At 50.1% G+C, this 14,675-nt stretch overlaps 6 protein-coding genes across 6 annotated transcripts; 3 read left to right on the top strand and 3 right to left on the bottom strand.

Annotated features, from left to right (window-relative positions):
• Positions 1-1,929: 1,929 nt before the first annotated feature.
• On the top strand, positions 1,930-3,013 carry M437DRAFT_77251 (phosphoglycerate mutase-like protein; the record flags this gene model as incomplete). Its single annotated transcript, XM_041026770.1, has 2 exons — positions 1,930-1,985; positions 2,041-3,013. 2 exons carry the CDS (start codon positions 1,930-1,932, stop codon positions 3,011-3,013), a joined length of 1,029 nt encoding a protein of 342 aa, XP_040877558.1.
• Positions 3,014-4,298: 1,285 nt separating this feature from the next.
• M437DRAFT_77250 (uncharacterized protein) lies at positions 4,299-5,168 on the top strand (the record flags this gene model as incomplete). The annotated part of the gene is made up of 2 exons (XM_041026769.1): positions 4,299-4,710; positions 4,741-5,168. The coding sequence occupies 2 exons, from the start codon at positions 4,299-4,301 to the stop codon at positions 5,166-5,168; spliced, it is 840 nt and encodes a 279-aa protein (XP_040877557.1).
• A 726-nt stretch (positions 5,169-5,894) lies between these two features.
• M437DRAFT_54391 (uncharacterized protein) lies at positions 5,895-6,528 on the bottom strand (the record flags this gene model as incomplete). Its single annotated transcript, XM_041022681.1, has 3 exons — positions 5,895-6,183; positions 6,255-6,402; positions 6,477-6,528. The coding sequence occupies 3 exons, from the start codon at positions 6,526-6,528 to the stop codon at positions 5,895-5,897; spliced, it is 489 nt and encodes a 162-aa protein (XP_040877556.1).
• A 289-nt stretch (positions 6,529-6,817) lies between these two features.
• On the top strand, positions 6,818-7,726 carry M437DRAFT_53999 (uncharacterized protein; the record flags this gene model as incomplete). Its single annotated transcript, XM_041022612.1, has 1 exon — positions 6,818-7,726. The coding sequence occupies one exon, from the start codon at positions 6,818-6,820 to the stop codon at positions 7,724-7,726; it is 909 nt and encodes a 302-aa protein (XP_040877555.1).
• Positions 7,727-8,101: 375 nt separating this feature from the next.
• Positions 8,102-9,868, bottom strand: M437DRAFT_68074 (N-carbamoyl-L-amino acid hydrolase; the record flags this gene model as incomplete). Its single annotated transcript, XM_041025050.1, has 2 exons — positions 8,102-9,392; positions 9,768-9,868. The coding sequence occupies 2 exons, from the start codon at positions 9,866-9,868 to the stop codon at positions 8,102-8,104; spliced, it is 1,392 nt and encodes a 463-aa protein (XP_040877554.1).
• Positions 9,869-10,747: 879 nt separating this feature from the next.
• On the bottom strand, positions 10,748-14,133 carry M437DRAFT_54380 (Six-hairpin glycosidase; the record flags this gene model as incomplete). Its single annotated transcript, XM_041022678.1, has 6 exons — positions 10,748-13,477; positions 13,531-13,630; positions 13,684-13,801; positions 13,860-13,882; positions 13,938-13,953; positions 14,010-14,133. 6 exons carry the CDS (start codon positions 14,131-14,133, stop codon positions 10,748-10,750), a joined length of 3,111 nt encoding a protein of 1,036 aa, XP_040877553.1.
• Positions 14,134-14,675: the final 542 nt, after the last annotated feature.

Here is a 14,675-nt window from a genome sequence, read left to right as displayed (position 1 = left end):
GTTGGAAAGGCTGAATTGGTTTTTTCGACGGACTCGGGGTTGGCATTTGCTTCTGACTCGTCTCCATCGATCTCTATTTTCACCTCGTTAGACGTTGATTGAATTTCTGCTGGGCTTGGGATAGGAGGTTGATTGATCTCGACAGCACTCTCAGGTGTCTGAACGTGCGTCTGCGTCTTGACGTAGGTCGATCCAACTGACATAGGGGCAGGGGATGTAGCTGTCTTTGAAGCACTCATGGTTGCGTCCGAAGCTGAGTTGGTGTCGGTAATCATGTCATCATCCAAGTGAATGTCTATCGGTGCTGGGTTTGCTGGTGGCAGAGACGGGACGTGCTGGGTTGCCATAGGGTCAAGCATCATTTTGTCTTGCATAGTTGGAACTATCGATAAGTCTTAGCCAGGGGGATTGTAGTGAAGTGAGTTGGATGGTCTTACTGAGCTGTGGACTTGGTCATTCAAGATATGGCACGCGTACCCCAAGTAGAGAGAGACTTTTGTGGCCAAGGAAGAGTTGTGTTGTAAAGTTCAATGACAGATGAGGGTGGGCAGGAGGTAGTGATATGAATGTCGGAAGTAAGTGAAGTGAGTTGAAAGGACATGGGTGAACTTTCACGATCGGCCTAGCCCTGAGCCGATACTGCTTCGCGCTGGTACGACCAGTCTTGGAGATAAGAATTTGTAGTGGAGAATTGCTTCCAAGGTTTGACGAATGACGCCGAAAAGTGGTTTGTGCGAAAGTGGAAGGTGAGTGACCTAATCAATGCAGAATCTGTAAAGAGGCGAAAGTGCAAGCTGGTTGAAACCGTAACGGAGGGATTGAAAGCGAAGAAGGCGAGGAGGAAAACAGCTGAAGGAGCCAGAAAATTCCCAAGAAGTAGAAGTAATTAGAGATGGTGGAAGTGGCCACACGACGAAGACGGCCGAAGATTATAGAGATGGTTGCAGAAGGTGGAGATGGTAGAAGGAGACGAGTTGTTCAAAATAGTCAGAGCTAGTTGAAGAAGGCAGACTTGAGTGAAAGGTTGATCAGCCTTCGAAAGAGGTGTGATTGATCGAATTGCCCAAAGGTAGTCGACGGCAATTTGATGAGGTCGGCGTGCTTGAAAGTTGTTTATCCCCGAGCTGCATAGTCGTCGGAAACAGTTGAATTTGAACACAGAGTTTATGTACGTGTGATACTGCAATGGGAGAGACTATCGAAGAAGCCGAAGAGCCCAATGTCTGGAAGGAAAGACTTTCAGAACTTCCAGAGCTTTCGAGAATGAATCTAGCTGGAAAGCGAGGTTGATCCTTCGAAAGCAGCCGGGGAAATACTCTGAGAAGACACAACTTTAGGAGGAGAAAATGAACAAAGTGTGCAAGACAAGTTGCAGCCTCGTGGACGAGATAGGCGATGCATGAATATTTGCGAACGATGTAGAGCTGATGACCATTGATGTGAAGAAGCCGCTGTTTATACATAAATAACCTTTCGATGATTGCCGGTTCTTGGGAAATCTTGATCAATGCATGGGTAGAGATATCAGGCGAGCTTACCTACATGCCTATCCATCTGTGTGAAGAAGACCTCAGCCACACTGGGAATAAGGAAGAAGATCGAATCGTTGCTCGACTAGAACCAGAGACACACAGATGACCATATTACTGTACCTGGAAATGGTCGACAAGGACATTTGGTGGTGAGATTTGGATTGACAAGATGTACGATTGATGTTGAATTCATCGTAGCTTCCACGAGGAGGGTAAGTCGTAGCATAACAAGACAACAAGCATGTTGTTTTCTGATCTGCAAGCAGATGAGGTTGGTTGAAGAATGGCAAGCTCCGATGGAGGTGGACACTCGGGCCACAGGGATTTGATCAAACACGGCCGTCGCTCGTCAACTCTCCCTCCTCATCACACATGGCCATCGACCCGAGCATGCTCAATGCGCCTCTTCTTGATCCGCCATGGTGAGACGGTTGACAATGTAGCCGGCATACTGTGAGTTCAATTCTCCTGTTCGCAAACGGTGGACCTTTCTGATTGACGTCGACAGTGCCGGCAGAAGAGATTCAGCCCTTACCAATCATGGCGCTGAACAAGCTCGTCGCCTGAGCGACTTTCTGGCAGATAACAGACCACCGCTGACCCGCATCTTCTCTTCAACGCTGCAACGCGCCCACAAGACAGCTACCATCTTGGCCTCAAAGCAATCCAACAAGGACCTGAACATAACCACTGTCGACTCCTTGATCGAGCGCGACTTTGGCTACTACGAGGGCAAGACCAACCGTGTGCGCAAGGGTCCAGATCAGGAAGAGCACAAGAAAGAGCCAGGCTTTGTTGATGTTGAGTCCAAGGACAATCTTGGTGTCCGCGCAGACTTATTCTTGGACGACCATCTGTTGCCCATCTTGGATGATGAAGCCGACTTTGGTGGTGCCGCTGAGCATATCGTTGCGGTTGTGTCCCATGGCATCTTGTTGTCAAGCCTTTGGCGAAGATTGCTGCTCCGTCTTGGTCCAAAGAGTGTGAAAGTCTCTCGTGAGGTCATCGCAGCTCGAGGTCAAGTTGTTCTTGCTCACCTGGGCGGATGGAGCAATACAGGCTTCCTCGAACTGTCAATCGAACGCCTAGACCCTCAAAGCAGCCCGGAGCTGGACATTGTTCTGCCTCCTATGACTCCCTCTCTGGACGAGCAGGCAACCACGACTGATGTGCCATCTCCGAGAAGTCCAATCGTCACTTCACCTCCTCACCTGGTGACAGAATCATCTGAAGCAGAGATGCCGACAGATCAGCTCGACGTTATTGGCAGAGTAAGTGTCACGAAAACCGCTATTGAGCCTGGACCAATTGAGGAAGACGGTCCTAGACTGCTCGAAGGCTACCGCACAACCATTCTTGTCGTCGATGGACAGCAGCATCTGCAAGGCTTGAAGCGACAACGAGGTGGTATCGGGCGAGCCCAACATGATGACAAACAGCAAAGCATGACAGCCTTCTTCAAAAGAGCCAGAAAGGATTGAGTTCCTTGTTCGCCTATGCCTGGCGTCTCAAAATCAAGAGATGCTTGCGCATAGGTAACGACTAGTATGGTAAGCTCTCACTTTTCTTTCTTCTCTCCCACTATCATGATGAAAAAGCAATATCTCACAGACCTGATCGGAAATCACTATGTCGATCATATACTTGTTGTCCAACTGCTGTCTGACAATCATACCTTACCTTACACTTTGTTCCTTTGTTGATCGTCTGCATCAAATGCTAACTTGAACAAGACAGGTCTAAGTTCTTCTACCATGGATGAGGTACAAGTCAGCACATGTGGCTGCTCGCATGTCCTCTGAATCCTGTCTGTTGCAGATGCTGCACAAGTGCCATCAACCTTCGTGAAACGCTTTCACCACATTGTTTCCATGCTACGTCAAGTTTTGTGTAGAAGTACTCGTAGAAATCCTGAATCAAGAATCTCGTCCTGTCTCATCTATACCTGTGTCACAGGAACGTCCTTCAGCGATTAATTACTGTTTACTGTCACATTGCACAACACGCTACCCAGCACGTTCGCTTGTAGATCTTGCTTCGCTTTACGCTGGCAAAAAAAAAGGCAGTGTGGTCGATGCGACTTTGCCAGCCACGCGCCCCACTCTCCAACCTCACACCGACTCAGCTTGCCAGCGAGCACGGTTCTCGTACACATTTTGATCCTATGTGATAGTAGACACCATCCTTGTGGTTTCCTGAAGACATCGAGACTAAAGAAGGTTACATTTGCGTGCTCATGGTAGAAGTCGCTCATGCTTATTGTTGTGCGACTAGAGATGTCTTCCATACTCGTACAAGACTATCCTGTCTCAGCGATGAAAGTAAACCAATCCTGCAAATGACACATCGGTAACACAAAGAACGTCAACCCTATTAGACTCGTACAAAGGTATAGCGGAATCATGTCTCTCATTCAGAGTCAAGTCTTTCAAGTCTTGTCTCGCTTTCTGTCTCTCACTTCTCCTACCCAGCCACCTCAAAAGGCTCAAAGATCCACCTTTTTTCCATTCCCAGCCATCTCAAACCCACCACCTACACTGCCTCTTTCCTGCGATATCATCTTTACACCTCTCCCCACGTTTTATCCTTGCAATCTTCGTTTTTGCTTACCGTTTGTACCGTCTTTTCTTCGTTGCGAAACAGCTTTGTTCTTCGTTTTGCATATACTCGACGACTAATATATATCTGATATCTTAATCATGAAGACTGGGTTGCTATTTGCTGGATTGGCGGCGATGGTTTCAGCACAGGAAAATGTTACTGGTAATGCATCTCTTTCCTTTTGCCTGGATCTCCTACTCACTTACTTCATCACCTACTCCCTCTATCAAAAGAACTTTGATACTAACTCCCCTCGCCTTGACAGCAACAATACAAATCCCACCATCCTCAACGCTAGCAGTAGTCATCCCTATCGCAACTACAGGCACTACAGACTACACTACCATTACTTCTTGCGCAGAAAGCATTGCTGGATGTCCTGCTACTGCCACTGCTAGTCAAGAGCCAGTACAAACTACTAATGCGGTTTCTGTGCTTTCGTCTGCGTTGGCGACGTTTCCTAGCAGTTTGTTGCCAAAGACGACGTATTCTTTTGACTTCACCACGAGGACTTCGGTGGTCGGGAGTGGGAGTACTTCTGCTTCAACGTCGGCGACCAGTTCTGGAGGATTGCAGAGTAGTGGACAACCACAGACAACAATCACAGCATCTACGATTGTGGTTAGTGGACAACAAACCGTGACGTTGTTGTCTAGTGGAGGAAGTTTGATTTCGTTGTCTGCCACTTCTGCGACCTCGACTTCTGCGGCACCAAACCCGACAACGACACTTTCAACGACTTCAACGAAATCATCTACTTTGACGACCTTGATCACTACTTCAACCTCAACATCTACTTCCTCATCATCTTCAGCATCTTCTTCAGCCTCTGAATCCAGCATCACTTCCTCCTCAACTACGCAAACATCAACCCGCCAGTCGACAACGACTCACTCGGGTACGGCAACAAATACAGTAAAACCTGCTACTACCACTGCTGCACCGCCTATTAATGCTGCTGTGAGGGATAGTAGTCCTTCTGCAATTCTGGGGATGTTGGTGCTTTTTGGTGTAACAGTTGGTCTGCTGGTTTGAGATTCTGGATTTGCGAGTCTTGGTTTTTCTTGTTGTGTGTTGGTGCTGATGTTCAGCGGGTGGTATTGGATGGTCTAGTGTCTTTGGACTGTGATTAAATGGTGTTGGGAAGGGGAAATGTACATGAAGGTCTGCTCAGAGAATTTGGAGGTACTGTTGTTTTGGGTATTCCAATGATGATGGAAAGAAAAGGGATTGTTGATATAATGGGAAATGATCATGATGAGAAGAAGATAATATACTTAATGCTTAATCTGACTAGACTTGTCCCTTCGTACTTGGGCAGCTCTCTTGATCGCACTGGAGGCAATCAAGCCTGAGAACATATGGCATATCGGCGAGACCGAGCATCACTAATTTAAACTCGAACGGCATGAGGGCTGCTCTGCATTAAAGGAGGTCACAAGAGAAGAGAAGAAGAAGTATGTTGTTTTTCCAAGGTTTCCCGTAGGAAAGACCGTATTCATTTCATTTTTGTTTTTTCTGCAAAGAAGGACTTGCAAAATGGTGTTTTGACCGTATAACGAGAGGGAAACCCACTCTTTCAACAACCACTCGTTATCATCCGCGCGTCCAACAGTCGACAAGACTTTCGCCCTTGACCATATCAAGACAGATGAACGTATCCGGCGATTCCTCCAGAAGTAGACGTTTCCTCTCGAACAAAACGCCAACCCAAGCCACCCTCACACTGCCATCCTCAGATTGCGACTGGAAAGTGCGCATTTAAGAGGGAGGGGCAGCACCGCGGCCACGGCCGAAGCCACCACGGAACTGGGGGTTGAACTCGCCGGGGGCAGCACCCTCCTTACCCTCACCAGCATCGCGGCGACGGTACTCGCCACGCTCACGGTCACCACGGGGACCGCCACGGCCGCCACGGGGACGGTCCTCACCACCGAGCATGCCACGGGGGGGAGCGTGGGAGCGCTGCTGCTTGATGTGGGTCTGGGGGACGATCTCGGCGGGGAGGTGGAGCCACTCGCGGAGGTAGTCAAGGCCCTCGGGGGTGAGGCTGTGAGAAGATTGTTAGGATGTGTTTTGGTGGTGGTGGTGGTTGGTCGCAGGAGTTGGAAAGAGACGTACGTGTAGTAGTACCACTGCCAGGAGAACTGGGTCTTGAGGTAACCACGGGAGGTCAGGGACTGGCAAGCCTTGATGACATAGAGGTTCTTGGTGTCAATGTCGCCGTGCTTGGGCTGGTTGAAGTCCTTCTTTGCGACGAGAACACCCTCTGCAACCAAATTAGTATACTGCAAGCGCAAGAACTCCAAGAGCTGGATGAAGGGTGGACCAAGGATAACCTACCGCGGAAGAGGTACTCGTGAATGAGCTTACGGTCGGCCTTGGGAATCAGCATCTTGACGATTGATGTATTTGGATCAACGTGGGGCTTGGGCGATGTTGATGTACCGACGTGGTTTGGGAGAAAAAAGTCGTTCGTCGGGCGCGCGCGCAAATGTCCAAAATGCGTCGTGGAGCGGCGGACTTCGCTTCGTTGACTCGTGTTTGCTTGGCGCCTTCCCTACTTTCGAGTCAGACGCTCAGTAGGCTAGGCTTTCCATCTCCGCATCTCATTCGCGACCAAGTCCGCAGATTCACGCGCCACCACCACGACCTTTTCTCTACACAACACCACACATTCAACCATGGATACAATCAACGTCTTGATCTCGTCCTTCGCTGGACTGTCGCTGCCTCGCACGCTGTCACTCCCCGTGCCTGCCGACACATCCATCGCCAACTTCACATCACTTTTGTCCACCCACCTTCCACCCCACGTCGACAACCTCTTTCTCTCGACCACAACTCGTCGCATCGACACTTCATCAACCTCCTCACTCAGCTCTCTTCTCTCCGACAATGACGCTTCATCATTTCTTCCTCTACACCTCAGCGCACGCCTTCTCGGTGGAAAAGGTGGTTTCGGTTCCCAGCTTCGCGCCGCTGGTGGTCGCATGTCCTCACGCAAGAACCGCAATCGCAATCCCGAACAATTAAACGGCAGCAACCGCAACCTGGACGGTCGTCGTCTTCGCACAATCACTGAAGCCAAAAACCTGGCCGAATACCTAGCGCTCAAACCAGAAATGGACAAGAAGGAGAAAGAAGAGAGAAGAAAACGCTGGGAAGCTGTTGTGGAGGCAGCAGAAAGAAAAGAAGAAGAATTGAAGAAGGGAAACAGGAATGCGAGGCTGGATGGAGAATGGGTTGAGGCGAAAGAGGAGGCTGAGCAAAAGACTAGGGATGCTGTGTTGGCGGCTATGAAGGCTGGTTTGATCGAGGGAGATACGCCTGTGCTTGAGAGGACTGGAAGCGAGAGTTCGGCTGCCGAGGGTGAAGGTAGTGATGTTCAACCAGAGGCTTCGAGCTCTGCATCCAGCGACAATGACGATGCTAAAGTCACCAAGCCTACTGCAGCTCCCACACGCGCCTTTTACGGCTGGGACGACGAAGACGATGAATTCATGAGCAGCGACGAAGAGGACGAAGATGTCCCGACGGAGCTCGAAGCTGCGCCTGTTGGGTATGAAGGCAAAGGCAAGGCCAAGGCATGAGGTTGATCAAAGTATGACTTTTTCATTTGTGTTGGTTCTTCCGGGCAAAGGGTTGCAGCTTTCTGTCTTTTTTGTTTACTAGCGAGCGAGTTCTGGCGTTATCTTTGCGATATCATCTCATTCTTTATCCATCCAACCTATCAAGAAGGACAAGCTCCAAGAAATCGTAATCACTTGCGTTAGTAGAAAGGGTGCCTTGCTCGCTAGACTTTTTACTGTGTTCCTAGAGCTGCTGCTCTGGTTGTAGACATTGATGAAGAGTCTATGTTAATTCATCTCTTGTCTCTTCTGAAGGTGGACTATTGCCTCCATATACTAAAGAGCCCATTAACCCCATGCCTTCCTCCTTCTCTCACCAAGCCACCTCCAACCTCCTCAAACCTTTCCCTCAGCTCTCTTCTGATCATATCTCAAAACCGCCTGCATCAAAACCTGTGCTCCAATCGCACAATCCTCAGGCTTCGTAAACTCAACAGGATTATGCGAGACCCCATCTCTACTGGGCACGAAAATCATAGTTGTTGGGCAGCGTTTGCTGGTGTATACACTATCATGTCCAGCTCCCGAAGTCATAGGTTTGGTAAGCTTTGAGGTGTCGGGGCCGAAGAGGGAAGTTGCTGCATCCTCAACGCAGGAAATACAGTCAGGGTGGAATTTTGTAGCTGGAGAATCGGTGTCCAAAGTCCAAGTGACAGAGCACGATTTCGAGGAGGGTACGAAGTCAAGGCCTAGGCCATCAACGTCTTCTCCCGCTGCAATGGCTGCAAAGGCTTTCTTGCAGTCTTCTTCCACCTGGGCGACAATTTCATTCTCAGGAGACCTTATATCCAGCGAAAAGTCCACAGAGCCAGGCACCGTGTTCGTACTTCCAGGTTTCAAAGTCAAGATGCCAGTAGAAGCCAAAGCTCCTTTTCTAGCCGCCGCACGATGAGAGTAAACAATCATTTTAGAAGCAGCGAGGAGGGCATCAGCACGATGAGAGAATGAAGTTGTTCCAGTATGGCAATCTGCTCCACGCACAGAAACCGTAAACCATTTGTAAGCTTGAACGCCTTGTACGATCCCTACTTTGCGGTTTTCGGCTTCGAGGATGGGTCCTTGTTCGATGTGTAACTCGAAGTGTGCGGCTAGGGGAACGGCTTCGTGACTACAGTCGACATCGCCGAGGTAGCCGATGCGTTCGAGTTCAGATTTCATGGTTGCAGAGCCAGAACCTACTTCCTTAAGACCATGGGCATGTTCGAGAGATATCGCACCCGCCCAAACCCCCGACGAAACCATAGAGATAGGAAACCTAGCTCCTTCTTCATTGGTCCAGTTGACCACACCTACAGGAAACGTAGTCGTGATGTTATTGTCGTGAAGGGTTCGTAGCATTTCTATACCAGCGGTGACGCCGAGGATTCCATCGTATCTGCCTCCAGTGGGTTGGGTATCTAAGTGACTGCCAGCGACGGTGGGAGGGCCTTGTTGCAGGCCTTCGCGGATGGCGAATTGGTTTCCCATGGCGTCGACGATTACTTTGCAACCGAGGGATTTTGTGGTCGAGGCGAACCAGTCGCGGGCTTGTTTGTCTGTGTCTGAGAGGGCGAGGCGTGACATGCCTGTTTCAGTGGGAGCGCTGTTTTGAGAGAAGGTGTTAGCCTGGAGTTCGTCCGTTGATGAGCTGTAAAAAAGTTGACAGAGATGGAGAAGACGATAATTATGGAGGTCGAATCGAGGGATGTTCGGGAAGAAGCCTTGAGAGTGCTGGGTTACTCCTCGGCAAAGGACACTGCTGCACAGACTGAGGAGATCGAGGGACAAGTAGCTCCCTCTGGAGACCAATGAGCCACTCGAGGTAGACCACTTGTCTGATCTCCGAAAAGCAGTGCCAGCCTCAGCAGCATCTTTCCAACGAGAGATATATCATAAGTATCTCTCTGCACAACAAACTCTTCATCTTCTCAATCACTGTCACAAACCATGCCTCCCATCTCAGGAACTCGACTGCAGCAACACAATGATATAACCACAAAAGACAAAGAAAATCATCACTCACCTCCCCCACCTCTCCCCCTTCCCCCACTCACAAGTCTCATGCAAATCCCTCATCAACCTCTCTTCTTGAACTTTCAACCCACTAACTTCTTCTTCAGACATACTTCTCAAGTCTTTGTTCCATTGTCCTGAAGATGAAAAGTGTCTGTTGAAGGTGTTGCAATGTTTGGTTCGCGTGGATTTGTTGGTTGTGCTGCAGTTACTGGATCTGGTGACGTTGGAATAATGCAAAGCAGATAGAGCAGATACACAAGGTGAGAGCGATATAGCTCGACGGCTGCAAAGTCGTTGGAGTAAGGCTCGAGATGCCATGGCTGCCGTTCCCGCTCTTTGAAAGCCAGAGAGTTTGTGCTTGTTCGTGTTTAAAAAATGATGGGATATTCAAGTCAAAGATCAAAAAAGACAGAAACAAAACGATTTGGATAAGCCTGAGGAAGAACAGACAGGCATTGATATATACTGCCCGCACCGGCTATCTATCTCGGATGCACCTGCCTGTTCAGGATACTGCTTTGCCGGCGGCCGACGGTCACCGAGCGGAGATAGTGTGGTTGGAGATATCACCCTGGTCTTAAGTGGATTCTATCGTGTTGGGTGTCCCGATGCCGGCAAGTCTTTGATGATAACAACAGTGAGTCAGTAGAACATGCAAAATAGCAATTGGCAGTAGAAAGATCAGAGAAGATGGGTAAGGCACGAGGATCAGATGCTAACTTATTTTGAGACTCGGCGATGCAAAGCTTCGGGGACAAATGAAGTGCAACTGTCCTACGAGGATAACGCTAAGACATGACACCAGCACACATCAGAATGCAACAAGAAGAAATCTCAATAGGTAGGATCCTGTTCATTATATACTATCAGGTATCTAGGTCTTGCTCTATACTACAGGATTGCAATCCTGTCGTTCATGCTTTACTCAGAAATAATAAACCCACTCAGACGAACGCCACATTTGACAATGCCATTTCCATGCTCTCCTTACTCAATTTCATCCTCGTACTTCTCAGGACCGTCCGGTGTCATCAGACGCTTGAGCTGATCCTGCACGTATCTGTGGACGTGATCATCTGCGCTTTCTCTCTCCTTGTTGCGGGCTTCGGCATTACCGTCGTCCTTGTAGATAGTCCAAGCACGTCCGTTAGACCTGGTGTCATCTCCCTCTTCAGCTTCGGCTTCATGTTCGCCGTCATCACTAGGAGGGGCAGACCTCCAGTAGTCGCTGCGGGCACCAATGCTACGGCTGGTCGACGAACGACGGAGAGCACCAGGCTTCTTGGTCTGAGAGTTTCTGCGTTGACGAGTGAAGACATCATCGAAGTAGTGGGATGCAGCAGCAGTAGGAGTTCTGGGAGTTTGAGGGAGGCGGCAGTTGACACCAGTGTCGTGGATCATCTTGGCCATAAGACCAGTCCAACCGCACTGATGACTGGCACCGAGACCTCTACCACTGTCACCATCGAAGAATTCGTAGAACCAAAGGTAGTCCTTCCAGTGAGGGTCGAAGTCCAGCATGTCGTTTCCATCGTTGATGGCACGTCTTCCATCGTCACCACGAGCCATGAGATGTTGAAGACGGTGCTGAATCTCCTCGGCTACATGTCCAAGGTGCATCTCATCGCCGGAACCCTTAGGACACTCGACCTTGAGTGTGTTGCCGTAGAACATGTAGAAGCGGAGCAGCGACTCGACAAGCAAGAAGTTGACGGCAATCCAAACGGGACCACGCCAGTTGCTGTTTCCACCGAAAAGACCACTGTCCGAGTCTCCAGGGACGTAGCCGACTGAGAAGCGCTGGCCGTTGACATCCATGGAGTAAGGGTGCTCCTCGTGGTACTTGGACAACGAACGAATACCGCCCTTTGACAAGAACTCGGTCTCGTCCAACATGCGCTCCAAAATCTTCTTGAGTCTGTCCTCGTTGACCAAAGACAGAAGAAGACGGTTGTCCTTTCCACGACGCTTCATGCTGGCAATGTTGCGCTCGAAAACGTCATGCTTGTTCTCAATGAACCATTCCATGCGCTTCTTGAACTGAGGCAGCTTGTTAATAACCTGTGGCTCAAGTGTCAAACAGGCGTACATGGGGATCAGGCCGACGAGCGAGCGGACAGGCATCTGCTGAGTCCAAGGACCGCCCCATGAAATTGCGTCGTAGTAGAAGCCGTCTTCTTCGTTCCAAAGGGACTTTGCCTCACTACCGGCGCGGTACTGCATGGCGTCACTGATGAGGATGAAGTGCTCGAAGAACTTGGAGGCAATGTCTTCGTAGGTGCGGCGGTGCTTGGCGAGTTCAAGAGAGATGTTCAACATGCACAAGCAGTAGAAAGCCATCCAACCAGTGGAATCGGCTTGCTCGAGAACACCACCAGTGGGCAGAGGGTCGGAACGGTTGAAAAGACCAATGTTGTCCAGACCCAAGAAACCACCCTCAAAGACGTTCTTGCCTTCAGCATCCTTGCGGTTGACCCACCAGGTGAAGTTGAGCAACAGCTTCTGGAAGACACGCTCGAGGAAGTCAATGTCTTCGCGGCCGTACATCTTGCGTTCCATCTTGAAAGTTCTGAAGGTAGCCCAGGCGTGAACAGGAGGGTTGACGTCACCGAAGTTCCATTCGTAGGCAGGTAGCTGTCCATTGGGGTGCATGTACCACTCACGAGTGAACAGATCGAGCTGCTTCTTGGCGAATTCGGGATCAATCATGGTAAGCGGGATACAGTGGAAGGCTGAATCCCAGGCGGCGAAGAAGGGATACTCCCATGAATCGGGCATTGACAGAATGTCGTCAAGGTGCATGTGCTTCCATTGAGCATTGCGAATGGCCTTTCTGCCAGGAGGGGGTGGAGGCATGGCAGGATCACCGTTGGCCCACTGATCCCAAATGAAGTGGTAGTACTGTTTGCACCACATCATACCTGAAAGAGCCTGGCGCTGGATGTTGCGAAGATCGTCGTTCATGGGCATGGGGCTGATGCGGTAGTAGAACTCGTCGGCTTCTTGGAGTCTCTGATCCATAACGTCGTCGAAAAGCTCTTCATCGATGTAGCCCTCGGCGAGCTTTTTGGAGATGCGGAAACGAACGACGGCGCACTCACCAGGAGGAACACCCTCACCCTGATCGAATGCATACCAGGCTGCGCTCTTTGTTCCTGACTTGGCAGGGTTGACAGCGCCCTTCTCCTTGTTGACGATGTGTCTGTGGAATGCATCCTTGGTGAACTCAGTCTTGTTCTTCTGGTCCTCTCCCCAGATGGCCTTGAAGTTGGTGTCGTTGTCGGTGAAGAGGAACTCGGGGTGGATATCCTCAGTACGGCCACCGACATTGGGAGAAGGAGAGCACTGGAAGTAGCGCTTGCCAATCTTCTTGTGGTTGGTCTCGCAAGCAAATTCACTAACTTGCTTGCTCTCGGGCTTGGTATCGTCGTAACCCCAGGCCCAGGTGTTGCGGAACCAGACGTGAGGGATGATGTGCAATTTGGCAGGCTCAGGACCACGGTTGTATGCTGTCACACGGAACAGGAGCTCATCTGGGTCATCCGACTCTTTTGCGGTCTCAATGAAGATATCCCAGTACTTGTCGTCCTTGAAGGCATCGGTATCGATGAGGTTGTACTCGCGCTCAGTCTTGTTGCGGCTGGCATTCACCTTGATGAGCTCCTCGTAAGGGAACTCCTCTTGAGGGTACTTGTAAAGGAATTTCATGTACGAGTGCTGTGATCGTGAGGTCAGCACAGGACGGTCAATGAGCTCGAAATGGCGCTTACAGTAGGGGTGTTGTCGAGATGGAAATGGCACTCCTTGATACTCTCGCCGTGAACACCCTGAGGGTTGGACAGACCGAACAGACGCTCCTTGAGGAAGGGGCTATGAACCGTGTCAGTGGATGGACATCTTGTTGGACTTTGTGTGAAGCCTACTCTTTGCCGTTCCAGAAAGCAAATGCAATGTTTTGAAGACCGTGGGTATCGGAGACACCAGCGATACCATCCTCACCCCAACGGTAGGCTCTCGAGCGGGACATGTCATGCGAGAAGTCTGTCGTCGGTGTTAGCTTCAATCGTGCATCAATGGAAGATTGACGGGCAAGACTTACGACTCCAGGCATCTCCATCAGCGCTGGCTGTGTGTTAGTGGCGGTTCGAAGCTTTGGAATGAGCATTGTCTAGCTTACGAGTAATCCTCTCTCACTGTCAATGGTCAGTCAGCATTGTGCAATGGGCAGAAGTGGCGCTGTTGGACATACCGGTGGCCCATTGTCTCTCGGCGACGTAGGAACCCCATTTCTTCCAGTACTTGGTTCTCTCGCGGTCCTCTTGCAGACGCTTCTCCTCCTCACAGAGAACCTCTGTGTTGTCGATGTAGACCATGGCGATGCGGTGTGTCCTCTAGATAATGGATGGACAAGGAGCCGCAGAGCTGGCTAATGATGGTGGTGAAAGTTAAGCTGGGCAGAGAACGACAGGCAAGGCAGTAGAAATTAGCTAAGGTGGTAAGTCTGATGGATGCGAGTTAAAAGAGAGAAACAATGCAAAGTCAGCCGAACCGAGACAGGTTTCAGGAACTGGACGCGACTGCACAAGAGAGGAGGGAGAAAAGAGACAGCAGCCACAGCAGGTACACTCCAGATCTACCGTCCGTGTAGGAAGGTCCACTGGGGAACGCGGGAAATGCAACCGCTCACAAAATAAATCCACAGTCGTCATCCCGCTGTGCTGCGAGGACGGACTTCTCGGTTCTTGGCCCAACAATTTGGTGCTTATCGAACTTTTGGGAGCATCGGCTCAAGCTGCACACCTGTTATACACGCTACTTGAGCCCCTTTGAAAATTTCCAATGTCCGTAAAGTATATGCCATCTCTCAGTTTCATGTTGAGTTGTCGACACAAGTGTCCAACTCGTTCAAGAACCA

Source organism: Aureobasidium melanogenum (genome assembly GCF_000721775.1).
Source record: "Aureobasidium melanogenum CBS 110374 unplaced genomic scaffold scaffold_19, whole genome shotgun sequence".
NCBI lineage: Eukaryota > Fungi > Ascomycota > Dothideomycetes > Dothideales > Saccotheciaceae > Aureobasidium > Aureobasidium melanogenum.
This window is presented reverse-complemented; position numbering and strand designations above follow the sequence as displayed.